Source organism: Folsomia candida, unplaced genomic scaffold (genome assembly GCF_002217175.1).
Source record: "Folsomia candida strain VU population unplaced genomic scaffold, ASM221717v1 Fcan01_Sc013, whole genome shotgun sequence".
Classification (NCBI taxonomy): domain Eukaryota; kingdom Metazoa; phylum Arthropoda; class Collembola; order Entomobryomorpha; family Isotomidae; genus Folsomia; species Folsomia candida.
Genome location: NW_019091205.1, coordinates 2233073 through 2251022, shown reverse-complemented (window position 1 = coordinate 2251022; position 17950 = coordinate 2233073). Strand labels below are relative to the sequence as shown.

Genomic DNA, 17950 nt, shown 5'->3' with positions numbered 1-17950 from the left:
CGCAAGAGGTCAAGTGAAGTTTCTAAAAATAAAAAGAAACCGTGTTTAAGAAACTATTTACCCTTGTGATTTCTGAGGAAAGGATCAAATACCGTGATCACCATTGTCATTTAACCCTTTCGTCCACAACCCAACCCTTTACTTTACACATTTCAGTCTCCGTTTTACCCTCCACTGAGAAAGGACTACTACCTGAACGATCCAACCACTCACAAAACCTTACATACCAGCAAATTTAATCCACAAAATTACACATAAAACTTAATTTAATTGAATTAAAATAATTAATTTAATTACCATGGAATCAGTATTTTCAAACGATCTGGTAAAAAACTACATAATTCTGAAGTTAATGTTCAATAGCAAATTTACACTCTTCTTGCATAATTTCAGATAATGGCAAAAATCGCGACTGATCTAACCCTCGCCGAGTTGAAACGGGTTCGCCTGCTCTTTTCTGGCGTTAGTTACATTGTGGCGCGGGAAATTGTTCGTAGATCGGTCGTAACGGTGCCCGTGTGGCGGGATGATGACGGCGGAGTCTGGATTGATAAGGAGGTGACGAGATGGCTGAATTCTGTGGTGGTCAAGCGTACGAGGATATATTTGAATAAAAATACCCCAGAAAACGTGCAAGGGATGAAGGCGGCAGAATTTTTAGAACAGGTTCGTTTCAAATTACATATGAAAAATTTTCATTTTGTGGTAATCACGTGTTTTTTGTTCGCAATGTTACACGTGGGTCTTTTAATGTTGACCTACATATTAATCTATATTACCCGATAAAAGAATAGAAGGTAGGATACCTAATAATAATAAACCGTAGTAACGTTAGAAGTAGCTCACCCTGTCATAATGATTTCCATATAACTTTCCACCAATGGTACGGAATAAGGCGACAAAATAGATTATAACTCTCATAGATTATTGCACCAATGGTGTAATATAAACGAAGAAAAACGAAAATAGTTTGCACCACTAGTGGAACATTAGCGACCAACGGGATACATAATTTTGAAAACTTTGAAAAAATTGTATGGTTCCTTATCCCGACATTCTGCATCATTGGTGCGTATGGCATCCCTTTCCCAATTATTTATTATAAAATTTATATATTTTAGCGTCAATGGTGCAGAAAAATCGAACAAATAGAACAGATTTTTTGGGGGAAATAGATGGTCCAATTGTTACGCCTCATTGATTTTTGGGGGTAAATAAAGGGCCCAATTGTTACGCATCATTTTTAATAACCAATTGCTCGGTACTAATGGTGCTACTTATTCCATAATTATAGTCCTATCTCGATGTACTTGCACAATTAATTCACACCATTTACGCCACGGATTATTCGATAGCAATGGTGCGCCTAACTTATCCAATAATGGTCAAGGGGATTTTTAAATAGCATCAATTGATGCAAAAAACTCGTTAACAGACGGACAGACAGACGGACAGACAGACGGACAGACAGACGGACAGACAGACGGACAGACAGACGGACAGACAGACAGACATACGGACAAGAGGAATTCAATAGCTCTCATGCTACGCAGGGTGAGCTAATAATACATAAGTATGTATAAAGTATGTATCTATGGGGCAATTTATGCATATGAGCAAAAAATGTTGCATAATTTCCAGGTTGCATTTTTCATACATTGTCACACAGTTTAATCAGGAATTTGTCCAATGTAAATCAGCACCTTCGTATAATGCATCATTATTCCGTTATGTTGAGACATTTCACGCAGTCATTTGTAACCTCGTTAAATTCGTCAGATACATAAGTTTAAATACAAACTATTATAAAATATTTCTACTAAAAATTAGCTTATAAATTTTTATAAGTTTTACTAGGATCAAGGGCTTCTTTTAATTTGATAAACGCTTGTAAAAATATTTTGACGGCTTTACAAAGTTACCAAGGACTGCGTGAATTGCCTCATTAATCTTTAACAGAACATTTACATATCTTTGATGCCATGGTCACACAAGTATGAAACACTTTCTCAGCAATAATTTTGCAGTGTTTTATAAATTTTTCATTTCCAAAAAATGGTGCCACCTAAATACTCGACAATTTGTATTTTATTTTATCTCATTTCGTAAGGTACATATTTACATACATATTCGCAACAAAAGCTTATACGTACATATTTAAATCAACTTGTAACACTATGATGTTCTATAAAAAACATTCAAGCACTTGAGCAGCGTGATGTTTGTAATTCTTTCTAGGAAATTTACAAAATTTTAAAGATTTCAAAAATTCTTTCAACTAATTCTAAACAGGCAAGAGACGATTTAATCGAACTGGAACTGAAGGCAAGGTTCCTCCCCTCCAAACGAGTTGCAATTGAGCCCCTGGAATTCCCGCGCATGCCGTCTCTAAAAGTTTTCATAAACAAGGCTATCGAAATTTTCCAAGTTGAACGTTTCCTAAATCCAACCAATTTTCCAAAAGTGGAAACCGTTCTACTCCGTGCGACAAAAACATGTTCGAACAGTTTGAACGAACATCTTTCTACGTTAAACGTCCCAATGCCGGCAGTTTCGCGACTCCATCTTTACGGAATAACTGACTACAGCCTGCTTTCAAAAATTCCCCAACTATTTGAGAACGTGAAGGAATTTCGGATTATAACTGGTCCACGAAAAGGGTCCTATTTTCGCCCGGAAATCGGCTTACCTCAGTTGTTTTTGTCTTTCCGGAAATTTAGAGAATTGGAGACTTTAAGGGTCACTCTTCGTGAAAAATGCAGCTTCGGCTGTGCGATCGCTGTACTCGACTCACTTTCAGTAGCGGGTAAGAACATTAAATGGTTGTAAGCTTACAATTTAGCGAATTAGGTATGTATACTAAAAAATAAAGAAAGGCTCAAAACTTGCTTAATCGACAAATTAGGAAATTTCAAAGAAATATAGATTTACATATTTTATGAGATTGGCACAGTTCGATAGACTATCAGTATGCACTGATATTTTTGAAGAAGCGTAAATTTTGCTAGTTCTCTTAAACTAAATACGCATATTTTAATATTTCTAAAAATAATTCTTATTTCACGTAGATTTATGTTTTGCAAACTTTTGGTGCATACATATTTGCTCCAAGTAGTAATTCACGCGAAAATTAAAGCGAAGCTAATAATTGTTAATTTATTTTTATAATTGCTAATTGCGAGGGTAAAAATGTAAATCCAAAAAGTGTAAATTCATACTTTGAAAAATTATATATTGCCACCAAAGGTTTTTAAAATAATGCTATCCTTTTGAATAGTAAATGCACTCTACATACATAGATTCTATATTAAATAAACTATGCTTAATTCAGAGTAAATTTTACTCTTTATTAAGGTAGCATTACTCTAGATTTAGTAGCTATAATTTACCTAATTTAGAATTAAGGGTGGACATATTTACTTTTCGAAGGGGTAACATGATTTTATGAGTGTACTAATTGAAATGTCACATTTTTACTTAGATCTGACGCGGGTGGCCATTACACCAAAAGACTTGCACCTTGGGATCGTTTTTCACATTCGCGACGTACACTCCAATCCTCCTTCAGCCAGAATTTCCAGCCAGAAAACGGTCTGGCTCGGATTCGACGTTACTGCCCAGTCGGCCGATAAGCGAGTAAAATTCTTTAGTGGTATCAGATAGTTGTATTGTAAATGTGCAGTGGAATTATTTGTGCTAGTAGATTCATTTACATATTTTGACGCATTAGAATTTATGCAATATGGAAATCCTGCATCTTCGTAAATGGGCAAAGTGAGATTTATGCAAATTTAGTGACACGTACAAATAATTCTACTGTATTGTGACGATGTTAATATAGTCTTCCTAACAATAATTACGATAGTTTACTTAAATTCGCGTATCCAACGTACTACGGAGTTCTTTACTTGATAATTGCATAATTAAATCTAGAGCTGAACCAGCCCAACCGTTTCACAAACGCAGTTTCCATTATTTAGCGAAAGGCAGAGTGAGACTCGGATTCTGGTGGGTATCCACCACCACCACCGCTGACTGTCGTTGCCAGTGCCGTATGGTGGTCCGTCTCACTTCTCACTCTCTTCAAATTGTTTACCGGGATTATGAACCAACTCGTGTTGAGATGCTTTTCATCTCTTACACGAGTTGGTTCAGTTGATAAATCGTTGAGCTTAAGTTTTAAATTTGGGGCGAATTGGACAAACTAAATTTGCTTATCTTAAAAACTGATAAGCGCAGTGATAAGCCCGATAGCGTTTATTTTCGAGTGGATACTACCATTATATATTCAGATAAGCTTAAGTTTTAAATTTGGGGAGATTTGGACAAACTAAATTTGCTTATCTTAAAAACTGATAAGCGCAGTGATAAGCCCGATAGCGTTAATTTTCGAATGCATATCATCATTATAAATTCAGAAAAGCTTAAGTTTTAAGTTTGGGGCGATTTGGATAAACTAAATTTGCTTATCTGAAAAATTGATAACTTCGTTGATAAGCCTCATAGCGTTAATTTTCGAATGCATATCATCATTATAAATTCAGAAAAGCTTAAGTTTTAAATTTGGGGCGATTTGAGGCTGTTTTAATAGCTTCTATGTAATTACCTTCATGTATATCATAAATACCTATACATTGTTACGGCTCCTCCCGTATAAGCCCCTCCCTCAGAAACTTTGACCCCAAAAAAGTCATGGTAGCGGTCATTTCGCAGCGGACAACAAAAGCGGAAAATGTGGCACTTCTGACGAAGAAAAATCTGGCATCAATTTGTCAGCCGCGAAATGACCGCTAAGGTCACTTTTTTAACGATTTATATGTAGGTCGAAAAACCGCCAATTTTCGAATTTTGAAAGTCTTGATGCATCAAAATGTTCATATTCATGAGGGAAGTCAAATGTCAAATGCAAGTTGGTATCTACTTCTTTCTGTACCGAGTGTACATTGACCTTCTCATTTTTCCCAATTTTCTTCCCCAATTTTTGAAGGGGGTGTGGTTGAATATAATTCAAAAACAGCTATGCTATATTAATCCCCCCACCCAAAACTGAATTTGTAATTTTTTATGTGCAATTTGGTGAAATCGATGCGAAAAAGACTTGCACTTTTGGCTCATTTTGTACCTCTACAAATAATTTTCAGTTAAGTTCTGAATTAGATTGTCGCTGTTAGGAAGTAGCCAGGAAAAGTGGTGTTATTTACACGTTCATTTTTTTGTTGGACATTAAGAGGACACAATGTGGATATGTAGCAGGAGAGAGCTAGATACGACTTTGCAGAATTTCTGGGGGAGATAGTCCCCCTGTCTCCCAGCCATGTAAACTTCCTGTGTAAACTTCTGCCACAAAAATCACTAACATGTCTATACAGATATGAAATGAGGCTTACGTTAAGATTTCTACCTTAACATTGTGTGAACCCAATGATAGCTTTCTCCAAGCTAAATATATGTCAATTTTTGTATCTATGCAATTGAAATGTAAATAATAGAATATTCTTATTATATACATACGTGAGTATTATAATGAAATGAAAAACATGTATTAAGCATTTACTAATTCGGTTCGTAATTTGGGTGTTTATAATAAATGAAATTCTTACTTCATTGGCATTGTTATATTAAATTTGGAAAGCTGACTTGAGTGTAACAATTTTGACTGCCGAGAATATCAGGTATATAACAAAGTTTAAATTTTAGTTTTTACTAATTTTTAAACAATATACATACATAGGCAAGAGGCTTAACTAATTTATTAACCCGATTACACGAAAGAAATATGAATAAAATTATATCATTAATTGTTATCAAAGTATTATTATCTTAGATTAGGTAAAAGTAATTAAGCAGATTATTTTTTTTAGTCATTTGTCGAACTACAGTATGCAACAAAGTAGGATTTTTTCTCAAGTTCGAATTGAATTTTCTCAAGAACAGGTTCGAAATTCTTTTTATAATATTCATCATTTATTAAGAATATATTTATGTAACTACATTGTGGCAAATTTTCAAAAAAATGAGATAAAATTCCTAAAACTATTTACAAATATTGTGAATTGGGCGTGACATACTTAAGTATCGCTGCGGGCGTTTACGTCTTACTAGTCAATCTGTAGTAAGCTGATACATAATTCACAAATTAACAAATTAACGAGCTCAGTAAGTTATTCATGTCGATCGAATGTGGGGACACCAACAAATCGCACTGATTGTGAGCTGTCCATGTTCAGCTTGAGACAGAGGTATTCAAAATTGTACAATTAATTTTCCATCACGCATATTCTGTTTAATTTAGCATTTTAAAAGTCGCACTGTGCAACTCTTAAATCACTGGATAACTGGAAATATAATCATTTTTCAAGCGATAATAATTTTTTGCGTGTGTACCCTATTAAAACTAATGTTACCCTTTTGAAACGTAAGTGCATATATAAATATGTAGATAATTCTAAATTATAGGTAAACTATTTTAAATCTATTGTTGTATCGTTTACTTTATAAAAAACATGGTTTACTCTGTGTGCGAAAACTTAATTAAAAAGTGAAGCATAATTTTTAAGAGTGCATGGACTCATAAACGTTACACTACATATTTTATGCTCTATGCAAGTAAAGTACATATCTTGATCATCTGCCGAGGCCGAGTTGGTTCTAAAATTATAAAGTTTTTCGTTTAACAGAAATTTATTGAATTTTGGTGTCAGCTGGTTTGCTAGCTGCTACTCGGTTCTTACACCGGTCTATCAAGAAATTTTACGCCCAGAGAAGCAACAACTTTTTAAAGCTTTCACGGCTCCTTTACCACACCGAGACGGCGTTGACTTGGAACATGTCCCACTATTCCTCGAAGTTGGACCTGGACCAGGTAAACCGACACAAATGAGTTCAAAATATGTACACTATTAAAAGTAATGTTACCCTTTTGAAAAATCTGTGCATTCTCAATTCAAAATTTAAAAAACGATATTAAGTCCCGATTAAATTTCACTGTTTATCAAGTTACCCTGGTTTTAGTGCAGTTAACTTAATAGTCAGAGTCCATTCACCTTTCCTATAGGAAACATTATTTATTTTTAAAAGTGCAATTTTTAAATTCATTATAAATGCGTATATTGATGTTTTGTTTCTTCCAGGAACGAATTTTGAGTACTACCCCACCACCCTTTGCAACCTTATCGTGATCGATCCTAATCTGAAATTTTAATCAAACTTTATGCAAAATCTTAAAAAAATATCCGCACATTAATCTTGTTAAATATTATGAAACTGGGATTGCATGAGTCTCTAGCCTTGTGAAGGATAACAACATTTCTGTGGTCATTGGGACAGATGTCGGATGCAGTGAGTCGGACGTGAAGGAATATTATGACAACGTGTTCAGGGTTTTACGGCCGGTAATATATTTTATTTATTTAAAACTTCAAATGCACTCTAACAAATTCGTGAAAAATTTACGCAAGGGCAAGTGATCTGTAGGAAGTCTCAACAATTGGGCAAAATTTATTCAAGGTGCCAAATTTCCTAGATTAGATAAATTGCTCTTTATCCTCCTACTTCTCAATCTTGAGTAATTTTGTACAAGTTTATTTAGAAGTTACCTTAACAAGACTTGCAGCTCCTTCAAAATTTCCATGAAGAATATCTATGAATATCTCCAAACATTTCAGGGCGGCAAATTTTTTTGAAAATTTCGAAACATACAGCAGTCACTGGAGGCCAGGTGTGGACTGTAAGGAGGATGAAATAATTTTGACATTTCTTGGCTTAAAATGTCAACCCTTCGAAAGTTTGGAGATTTTACTGAAAATTCCTCGTGAGCGTTTTCGTTAGCAACGTGATTTTTCTTCTCGTCTTTTCTCTCCAACAGCTTGGCTTAATTTTTCAAAATTGCAGTGTAACAGGCACCAGGTATCGCGGTTTTCGTAGCCGAAGCGTCTAGAAAGTCCCTAAACCAGTGGCTAAAGCCGTCATAGCAATTTCTGTTCCCGGTTTACTCCTTTGTGGGTGGGTGCTTCCACTGTTTGTTGTTTCTTCTAATTTCAAGGTCATAACAATGAACCTAGGTTCATTACCCAGTGAGTAAATTCAAAAAGTACATGTTTCCGTTTTGAAGGTCTAGATCTACGTATCAAACCTGGGCTAAATTTTATCGGTTTTGTCCGTTTCGCTGTTTTTGATTACATCAGACGATCTCCTCGACTCGGCCGTGACCGTGAATTTTTAAGTAATGAGATCTGAGATACATATGAGTTTATCTTTCACTCCAACAGAAAAAGCTGGGCAAAATGACCCCCCTTCAAGGCGAGGCCGATTAATTCCCCCCCCCTCGTAGCTGACGCTACTTAAAAAAGGAAGGTGAAATGCCTCAAATTGAAATACTAATGTCATTGTATATGGATTAAACCGTTTCTAATGTAAATATGAATCGAAATCCATGTAGTAAACTCTACATGGATTTCGCTGAAATACAACCAGCATTGCAGTGTGTTTGTAGAACGTGAATATCACTTTTATCACTTATATCTTTTTGTAGATTGCATTATGTAATTGGTACTTTATTTCGAATTTCGTTAAAGATTACAAGAAGGAGAAAACAATTAGATTGTGTAATTTTCTATAAGTTGTATAGTTTCTTTAAATTCAATAATTTTTGTCCTGACCAGTAAGTTTAGGGAATGAGTGGATATGTCGCCAAGTACTGACTAATTCCGCAATCGACGTTACCATATTGACCTGCCCAGACGTAAGCAAACCCACTGTCTCCCCATCCTGTGCCCCAAGAGTTTTTAACAATCCAGTATTGTTTGCCGGTAGCATCAGCCCCATACCTTCAAGTATAACCTATGAGTTAATTTTAACAATTTGGTAAAGTTTGTGTTATATGTACTTTTACCCAACGAGCAAAACCGCATGGTCCATTCTTCTACCAGCCGGACACGAAATGTAACCCGTAGAGTAGAGTGGATCTCATGGTTGACCAGAAACAGCAATTACCAACTGGTGGAAATCAAATAATTTTTTCTGTTGTCTAGACCTCTTGACTTTATGTATTAAGATATGCTTCTGACCGGTCCATGAGCAAACAGATAAGATTTAATAGTGTCGTCAGCCGCAGGCATTGTCAATTGCTGAAACCCGGAGACTTGTTGCACCACTGGAGCATTACCGCCTTTACACGTTCCAGCGGCATTACAACAACCAGATGTGTACGGATATGCAGAATCTGCTTTACTACCCCCATTATATTGTAACCATTGGAATGTATTTGTCGGCCAACCTCCCGCGCAACCATGGTCCCACGCTGTAGCATAGAAATGCCAATTAAAATTAACCACGACAAAGTTTTACTCACTTACAATCGCAATCCACCAATTGCTGTTCACTTAAGAGGACCGAAGTACCACCAGCCATTAAAACTTGGCTTTCTACGGCGGCGAGCTAAATAAATGATAAGAGATTAAAACATATCATTTTAGGAAATGCAAACATTGTAGCTATGGTTATTTACACAAGCAAACGCCCAGCAGCTGCCACAGTTTTCTGTTACATAAATTAAATAAATCACTTTAACTGCCGAAAAATTTGCCGTATAACTATGCCGCATATCACTGCGGATGGACCAACTTTGCACCAAGTCCACGCACGCAGTTGTCGGGATACGTAGATACATATTAATAATGATGTGTATGTCGACTAATATACACGCACTAGGTTTCCGTAAGTGCAAATGTACAATCGTGCATTGGATTAAAGTTCTATAAAATTTCCTGTCCGCCCAAAACTTTAAGCATTTTTCTACCAATTTTACCAAATTTCACCGAATTTATCAATTCAAAATAACCTGTTTTGCATTTGATAACCTATAAAAGATATTTGGCTACCCACTAATTAAATGGTTAATATATAAATAAATTATTTATCTACTTACGTTGATTTCTGACATCAGAAACCAAATTCATCAGTCTATAATCAAGCTCTGGTGGTGACAGGCCCCTTGCGTAGCGGTCGTGAGATACCGATCGGCTGGAATGATTTTGTCGTAACTCTGGTCTCAGACCGTGATGGGTTTGATGAAAATCTTCGGGGTCCTCGTCCGGAAATTCGTTGATCGCTGAATGGATAACGCTTAAATAACGCGCAAAGAAAAATGAACTACTTAAGAAAATTATGTACAAATAGTGCAATTAGGTACCTAGTTTGTATTGGACTTCCCCCTTTTCAAATTTTTTATTATGTGCGTCAACCCGCGCCACATTTTTGTCGAATTTTGCTTGTGCTTTTGCTTCTGCTTGCGCAGATTTATATTCCTTTTTATGTTGCTTCTATATTTTTTTAAAATTCAAAATACGCATAGAAAAAAAAATTAAGAATATTTGATTTTATTATTTAAATGTGACCCTAATTTATTTCCTGATACCTTGAAAGCTACCCAGTCCGGCTTATCGGCGAGTGAAATGGCAGATAAGACTACCACCACGAGAAAAATTGTTAAAGCGCTGAACCTTGCCATTGTTATTTAGTAGATTCGTCAGATACTCTTTTTTCAATGAGAAATGTGAGTGATAAGATTGCTTTTTATATAGAAAATGCAGACACAAATTGTCACAAAATGACATTTTTGCTAGTGTTGCATCCCGAAAATTTGGAAGCTCAATAAGTTCAAACGAAGTATGGAATTGCGGTCGATGTGGGCAATTACATAAATAATTACAAATCACCCATAAATTACGATTGCATAAATTGTTTTTAAGTACGTAATATGGATTACTCATGCTCACCTCGTGTTACACAAGTTTTTTGCAATTTGCGGTTCCTTATATTCTCATATTGTGTAAATCCAAACATGTAATTTTAGGATCATTGTTCTACTAATACATAACTCGGCAGACATGTCATTTTCGCCATGTTGGGTTGTGCAAGTCACCTGTGTTATCCCTTGTATCAAGACAACCTAACGAGAAGTTGGATAAGTGAAACACGGATGTAATGAGCACGTTGTGGAAATATAATTATCTAATTTACTTATATAATAGTTATATTTCATCTTAGGTCTTACATAAATACATCCGGGTCTCAGTGCTCCGCCTTTTTGAGTCTGTGGGATTGCATAAGCAGACGTAATTTTTGCATAATTTTTACGTAATTTGATTGATTGGAACGAATTTGGGTACACAAAAGGTCGAAGCGGAGGTGGGTTCTACAAAATTAAAATATTTGTGTCACAATGACTCATGCGACATCCGTTGGCATAAACCTAAAATCAATTAATCAAGTTGACACGAGGCGAACCAATAGACAAACTTAGAGGTTTCAATATTATTAAACAGATATCATGCATATTATGTATAACAACAATTTATATCATTGAATTCAAAATTTCTAAAAATTTGAATTTTTTGATGGATTATATTTTAGACGTCTGAAAGGACAATTCAGCGATACGAATTTTGTAGTTCTAGCCCGAAGCAGGGCTAAATAAGTAGATGTGTCATTTACTTATGCAGATTAACATTAGTGTTACGGTACACATTTTGCACATATTACTAAATAGGTTTCTCATAATAATAATTTCCATGTATAGTGTTACATATGTATGTATCTTATGGATTATGATTATTTTTCAAATTTAGATTTGTTGGGGAATTGAATATGTATTTAATTGAATTTCGAAAACAATTAGTGATTTTTAACAGTGCAAGCTACCTTCTGACAACTAAATGTAAGTTGGGAACTTACAGATTAAATATGTGCCAAAAAAATTAGCAAAAAAACCTGTTGGCTTCCACGACCATGTTCTGCGTTAAGTTAAACACGTATTCACATCACATACAGACAAATATTCCAAGCTTGCTCATTTGTGCATTAAACCTAGTGCAGGTAAGCATGGCTTGAATTTTTATACATGGAAACTTGTTCCCCACTTTTTTTTCGAGAGTTAAACAACTTGACGATCACCTTGAATTTGACCCTCCCTGACCATGAACAATGTCCCATTCGATTGCCTCAGACATACTTCTGTAAATAATTTAGTTTAGTAAAAATTTTACTCCGGCTCAGTACGTCTCCGTGTAGCTCTGCCTTGCGTAAATATATGTAAAATTGCTGGTCTGAATTCAGATTAAGCTTAATCTTAATTCTCAATAACCTACGTGAGATTAGCAGATATTTAGAAAATAAACGAATTAACCACCTCATTAGGTTATACATACATATTCATCGAATATGGAGATACCAGCAAGTTCAAATGAACGGTCCATATTCAACTTGAGACAAAGGTACATACCTATGCCAAATTGTTAAATTTATTTAACATCATGAGTATTTATTTTAGAAATTTCAAATCATTTTGCACTTGCAACTTAAAGATTATATGACAAAATTATTTTAACTTGCAAATTTTCAAGTTCAAATAATTTTGTTTGTATGTATATCCTAATAAAAATAATGTTATCCTTTTGAAACGTAACTATGTGCACGCAATCATAGATCATGTAAAGTATACTAAATCAAAGGTATCGTTAATTTGATAAAGAGCAAAGTTTACTCTGGAATTATGTAGTATTGACATATGGAATAGAGAGTGCCTTAGCTTTTCAAAAAAGCGTAACATTATTTTTAAGAGTGCATTGTCTCGTCAAGGTTAGAATACATATTTAGGTACATATTTGCTGCTCAATGTAATTAAAGTAATTTGCTCATCTGCCCAGGCCGATTTGATTCCAAAATTAATAACTTCCATATGTACCACGAAATTATTAAATTTCTTGTTTCAGATGGTTTGCTAGCTGCTTCTCCGTTCTTACACCGGTCTATCAAGGAATGTTGGGGCAAGAGAAGCAAAAACTTTTCGAAGATTTTAGGACTTCATTCCCCCACCGGGACGACGACGGTCTGGAGAATGTCCCACTCTTCCTCGAAGTTGGACCGGGACCTGGTAAGCAGACCTGCATGCATTTAAAATATGTACACGTTGAAAAATAGTTTTACCCTTTTGAAAAGTCAGGGCACCTTCAATTCTATGTAAATTCAGTAAATGATACCGAATCCACATTAAGCTTTACACTTTGTCAAGACAACGTTACCTTGAATTTAGCACAGTATTAAGTATATAAATAATTTCATTTATCTCTTATATGCAAAAGAGTAACATTATTCTTAAGAGTGCACTTTTTCGTCATTGTATTATTATAAAAACGTATATATGTTTTGTTGCTTCTAGGAACGAATTTCAAGTATTATCCGACCAGCCCTTGCAACCTTATCGTGATCGATCCTAACCTCAAATTTAAACCACAAGTTATGGAAAATCTGAAAAAATTTCCACACATTAATCTCATTGGGTTTTATGAAACTGGGATTGAAGGAGTTTCCCGCTTTGTGAAGGATAACAGCGTTTCTATCGTCATTGGAACCGATGTTGGATGCAGTGTTCCAGACGTGAAGGCGTATTACGACAACGTGTTGAAGGTTTTACGGCCGGTAATAGATCTTCTTTAATTAAAACCCCAAAACCTGTAAAATTTTCCACGACATTAGATAAATTGTACCTAATTGTTATTTCAACCTCCTGTTTCTCAGTCTTGAGTCAATTTTGCACAAGATTATTTAGAGTTTGCTCTTATCTACAAGACTTGCAGTTTTTTAAAAATTGCCTATAAAAATATCTATGTATAACTTTCAGGGTGGCAAATTTTACTACATAGAGCACATTAGGGCGGAAGAAGGATCCATGCTGCGTTTCAAGCAGCGGGTGTTCAAAAAGTGGTGGGAGTTCCATGGGTGCGGCTGCCAACTCGATCGCGATTTGGACAAGCAAATCAAGACTGCGGGATTCTCAGGGGTTGATCAGACCACGTTTTATCTTGACATGTCTCAAATTTCGTGGTATTACAAAACCTTCGTATTTGGCATTGTTCCCAGACACGTCAGAGGGATCGCGACAAAATGAACGATTTTAAGACGTGTTAGATGATTAAACTTTTAATGTGGTATCAATATGCTTAAATTATACACTCTTAGAAACTTGGTATAGAAAAAAACGTAACAGTATTGATATGTGACTCTACTGCCTTGGTATTAAACGGTTATACCGTATTGGTATAAAACCGGTATTGCAATTATACCTCATGGTAATAATTTTAATACTAATTCGTATTACATTTTTTACCACGTAGTATTAATTCAATACCGGATCAATACCACGCGGTAGAGTCGCGTAGAAATACCAGCGGTTATTGATTTTTTTAAGAGTGTATGTTAAACCTTACTTCAGATTAGGTTGAACAAATACCTTCACTTATCACAAAAAATGAAATTGTAGAAATTGTGAAATTGTTGAACTCGTAGTGAAACCGTCAATTTAATGTCGTTCAAATTGATATTGACATAAAAGGACTTATAAATTTAACGTGGATTATTATAGGAACTTGTGTACGAATAATCGCTTATAATACCTTCATTCAAAAAATTAGTGACGGATGGGAACTTTTACTCGGGCTAAACAAACGCTGCACATTTTGCAAATAGTAATATATTTCTGTTTTGTTTACGGTTAAAGTCAATACATGTACATATCCATTCAACAAAATCAAAATATGAACAACTGAAATTAAATTCAGAATCTGTGATACAGATGCGGTAAAAAGTTCACGCTGTAAACAAAAACTTGTGCGCAGTTACGCATCTCCATATTTAAGAATTAACACTGAGAATTATAGACGTCAACCCTGGGTCGAGGAGGCACACGCTGTACGGTCAGCATCATCACCACTGTCCATCAAAGACCATGAGGACGAGGACGTATCGGATGTCGTCCAAGCCGCCAGGGAATGTTCGGAAAGGCTGCGTCGCAAGTGGGCCCCGTAGGCGAGGGAGACTTCCTCCCAGTTTACGGTGTCATCTCGTACAGGCGTTCCGACGTGAATGGGGACAACTATTTGCAAATTGACAAATTTAGCAACCGTAACCTGAAAACAGTTAATATTCGGTGACATTTGTAATGTAGCACAATTACGGTTAATGACTTGATCTTTCAAACTATTTCTTGACAACTTACAATGGAGGTGTCCCAGTCCATGCCCTCAGATTTTTATCTAATCAATTGTGTCAATCGTTCACTTACAATGCAAGTCTTCTACGTGTACAACTCAGATCTGGTTGGGACCAATTTTATTTTGTTCACCGCAAAAAATAAGCATTCCCGTATTTTTTCGTTTTTCATAATGCGCTAATTTGAGCGCGTGGCGCGAATTTTAAAACATTTTTCAGCCAAAACCTCGGTTTTTAAAAACTCTGTAAATTTTCAAATTTTAGCGTGAATCCAAAAATTCGAAAACATGTCTCTTCAGAATGACTTACCTGACTTATGAAAAATCCAATTGTCTCGAAATTTGAATTTCAGAATTTTTTGCCAGTTTTTGAAATTAATTGAAATTATAAACTCTTTCAAATTTTTAATTTTTCAAAAAATAATGCATGTGTATTTTTCATAAGTCAGGTAGGTCATTCTGAAGAGACATGTTTTCGAATTTTTGGATTCGCGCAAAAATTTGAAAATTTACAGAGTTTTAAAAACCGAGGTTTTGGCTGAAAAATGTTTTAAAATTCGCCCCACGCGCTCAAATTAGCGCATTATGAAAAACGAAAAAATACGGGTATGCTTATTTTTTGTGGTGAACAAAATAAAATTGGTCCTAACCAAATCTGAGTTGTACACGTAAAAGACTTGCATTGTTAGTTCAATTAGTTAACAAACAATTTCGAACATTGTCGCTATCCATTTACAAAGACATGATCTCTTAAGGGGCATATTGAACAGAGATACTTGAATCCAAAGAGGAGAAAACACGCCTACACTCTGACATATTTTGCACTTTCAAGCTTTCTTCACATTTTCACCTCTTCGAATGTAAATTTCTCCGCCGGACGTAAGCATTGACAGATCGTTTTTCTTTCGAATTCCATTTCAACTAAATTTGTAATCGGTTGACACTATGGTCAGCATCTGAGTGCATGCGCTGGGAGACCTCCATTATTAGTGGCAAATGAATTAAGCAAAATGTATGTATGTATCTGCGTTACAGTCCATGGTCTTACAATTATGCAATACGTCAATTTGATGAGATTGCACCCAGCGGCCCCCAAATTTGAGGGAGGGCTGTGTGGAACTTTGAAATTGCATGCCCATGAAATTACCCGCTTTGGGCCGGGTGGAATTAATGGTCCTTCCTCTTGTTGAAGTACTACAATTTCTTGGTCCTGCATCTGTTTCGAGAATAGCTAAATAGAAAGGTGAAAGTTAAAATGTAAGAAATAGCAGAATATCTGTGTATGTATGAACATAATTATGGAGAAATTTAAAATTTTGTTTTGAAATTGACCGAGAATTGCAATTTTTCGAAAATTTTATAAATTCGCCATTTGCAAGGTCCCATGAGTTATAGGAGAAAATTTCATGGAAGTGTAAATTAAGGAATACATTTTTTTACAAAGTATAAACCTAGCCGAACACGAAGTTGCTTACCTTTGTGCAACCGAAAGCATAGCTGACGTTCTAAAAAATACAAATAAAAAGTTTGAGAAAACCTCTGTATTCTAGAAATTATCTCAATTATGGTATCAAATTATCACCTGTTGGAACACCATTTTCACCGAACCCAACGGAAGTCTTAACCCGTTCTCGATAAGGACCGAAAAAGATATCATGTCTCCAGGAGACGCGCAACTCTTGGCCAGAGAAACAGATAATTTTGCCAACCCTCCGGATTTTGATGTAAACACCTGTATATTATTAAATTAAATTAGTTACGAAATTAATTGCGCTAGGTTTTTGTGAATTTTCTGAACACGTTTTTACAAATTAATTCTAAATTTATAAATTTATAAATTATAATTGCATTTATAAATTCTGCACAAATAGCTGCATATTCATGCAAGGGTTCTTTTTGCGTTTTGATTAGTTTTTTTTTCTTTGTAGTTAGGGGTCATCCACAAATTTTGTACAGGAATACTAGATGTCTATGAAGGTGAAATAGAGCTTAAGCTGAAAAAATTTCAGCGTTACTGTTTTACACGTACATACATTCGTAAATGTACTTGTAGAGAACAGATTAGTTATTCAGGTTGAGATTCTTGCGTACGTACGTACGTAATTTATAGGCGGTCCCCTAAAAACCGTTTATGGATTTATATGTCGTAACCTAGTTTGATGAGAATGTGCCTGTATTTTTTGAATAAAGGAAAATCATTCATGTTGCAAACAAAACTGTACATTTGGAGCAAATTTCCTGAATTTATAAATTTGCAATAAACAATTTCTAAGTACCTTTGTTTCATTAGACGGGACGCTGAATTCGTCTGGCTTTGCGTTGACCAGTCCTATGATCACGATTTCACGGAGACATAGTGCCGACTCCTTTAAGTAGAGAGGGCTGTTCGGTCTGCCGTAGATGACGAGACGGTACACCGTGTACCCCAACCCACCGATAAAGGTTGACCACAGCGTTTCCGGCAGGTCCACTTCAAATGGGATTTCAACCTGGCTTCCCTTAGGAATGGATGTAAATTCATCTGTAACAGACAAATAAGAAATTCGCCAGGTCAGGGTTGAATTTAAAGACTGTAAATCCGTTTAGGGAAATTAAATATACTGTAAAATCAATGAGCGGGGTAAAAACACGATTAAAAATAATGTTAACTTTAAAGGTTATTTTTAAGATTTGCATAAACATAATCGATGGAATTTTAGCAAAATTAGTTCTCAAAATTTTTGCAACTCATTTGTTCGTATGCAAAGAAGTTGGTATTTTACTTATTTCTAGTTTTTTTCCACATTTAAAAATTTCATAAATGGGACCTCTGGTCAATTAAAATTGTCAGCACTGTTTCATAACTTATTTAACTTGCCTTCTTTTGTCAGCTTAGTTTGCGAATAAATCCTCAAAAAGTTGCAGGC

The 17950-nt window shown here is 35.3% G+C and overlaps 3 protein-coding genes and 1 long non-coding RNA gene across 6 annotated transcripts; 2 read left to right on the top strand and 2 right to left on the bottom strand.

Annotated features, from left to right (window-relative positions):
• The first annotated feature begins 180 nt into the window (after positions 1-180).
• On the top strand, positions 181-4372 carry LOC118437477. The gene is made up of 4 exons (XM_035856501.1): positions 181-325; positions 394-666; positions 2293-2806; positions 3482-4372. The coding sequence occupies exons 1-4, from the start codon at positions 299-301 to the stop codon at positions 3661-3663; spliced, it is 996 nt and encodes a 331-aa protein (XP_035712394.1). The 5' UTR covers positions 181-298; the 3' UTR covers positions 3664-4372.
• A 4159-nt stretch (positions 4373-8531) lies between these two features.
• On the bottom strand, positions 8532-10612 carry LOC110855747. The gene is made up of 7 exons (XR_002548508.2): positions 10415-10612; positions 10190-10319; positions 9926-10122; positions 9506-9537; positions 9354-9435; positions 8891-9298; positions 8532-8825 (listed from the first exon to the last, which is right to left on the bottom strand). It is a non-coding gene; the product is annotated as an uncharacterized LOC110855747 (long non-coding RNA).
• A 1440-nt stretch (positions 10613-12052) lies between these two features.
• LOC118437445 (methyltransferase-like protein 7A) lies at positions 12053-14630 on the top strand. The gene is made up of 4 exons (XM_035856449.1): positions 12053-12272; positions 12771-12931; positions 13217-13476; positions 13679-14630. Exons 1-4 carry the CDS (start codon positions 12220-12222, stop codon positions 13943-13945), a joined length of 741 nt encoding a protein of 246 aa, XP_035712342.1. The 5' UTR covers positions 12053-12219; the 3' UTR covers positions 13946-14630.
• A 59-nt stretch (positions 14631-14689) lies between these two features.
• Positions 14690-17683, bottom strand: LOC118437446. 3 transcript variants are annotated; one of them, XM_035856452.1, is made up of 5 exons: positions 17321-17683; positions 16627-16776; positions 16520-16549; positions 16192-16275; positions 14690-14963 (listed from the first exon to the last, which is right to left on the bottom strand). In XM_035856452.1, the coding sequence occupies exons 2-5, from the start codon at positions 16699-16701 to the stop codon at positions 14718-14720; spliced, it is 435 nt and encodes a 144-aa protein (XP_035712345.1). In that variant the 5' UTR covers positions 16702-16776; positions 17321-17683; the 3' UTR covers positions 14690-14717. The 3 variants fall into 3 exon arrangements, with proteins under 3 accessions (XP_035712345.1, XP_035712343.1, XP_035712344.1); XM_035856450.1 differs by having other exon boundaries at positions 16093-16275; positions 17321-17681; XM_035856451.1 differs by lacking the exon at positions 17321-17683 and having other exon boundaries at positions 16093-16275; positions 16627-17236.
• Positions 17684-17950: the final 267 nt, after the last annotated feature.

Bases quoted from the DNA above. Each gene is read 5' to 3' on its own strand.
- LOC118437477 (XM_035856501.1), top strand. From the start codon at position 299: ATGGAATCAGTATTTTCAAACGATCTG. The intron at 326-393 runs GTAAAAAACTAC...GCATAATTTCAG, and splicing joins CAGTATTTTCAAACGATCTG to ATAATGGCAAAAATCGCGAC. The intron at 2,807-3,481 runs GTAAGAACATTA...ATTTTTACTTAG, and splicing joins CGACTCACTTTCAGTAGCGG to ATCTGACGCGGGTGGCCATT.
- LOC118437445 (XM_035856449.1), top strand. From the start codon at position 12,220: ATGGAGATACCAGCAAGTTCAAATGAACGGTCCATATTCAACTTGAGA. The intron at 12,932-13,216 runs GTAAGCAGACCT...TGTTGCTTCTAG, and splicing joins CGAAGTTGGACCGGGACCTG to GAACGAATTTCAAGTATTAT. The intron at 13,477-13,678 runs GTAATAGATCTT...TATAACTTTCAG, and splicing joins TGTTGAAGGTTTTACGGCCG to GGTGGCAAATTTTACTACAT.
- LOC118437446 (XM_035856450.1), bottom strand. From the start codon at position 16,701: ATGATATCTTTTTCGGTCCTTATCGAGAACGGGTTAAGACTTCCGTTG. The intron at 16,276-16,519 runs GTAAGCAACTTC...CTTTCTATTTAG, and splicing joins ATGCTTTCGGTTGCACAAAG to CTATTCTCGAAACAGATGCA. The intron at 14,964-16,092 runs GTAAGACCATGG...AACTGTTTTCAG, and splicing joins AATTGACGTATTGCATAATT to GTTACGGTTGCTAAATTTGT.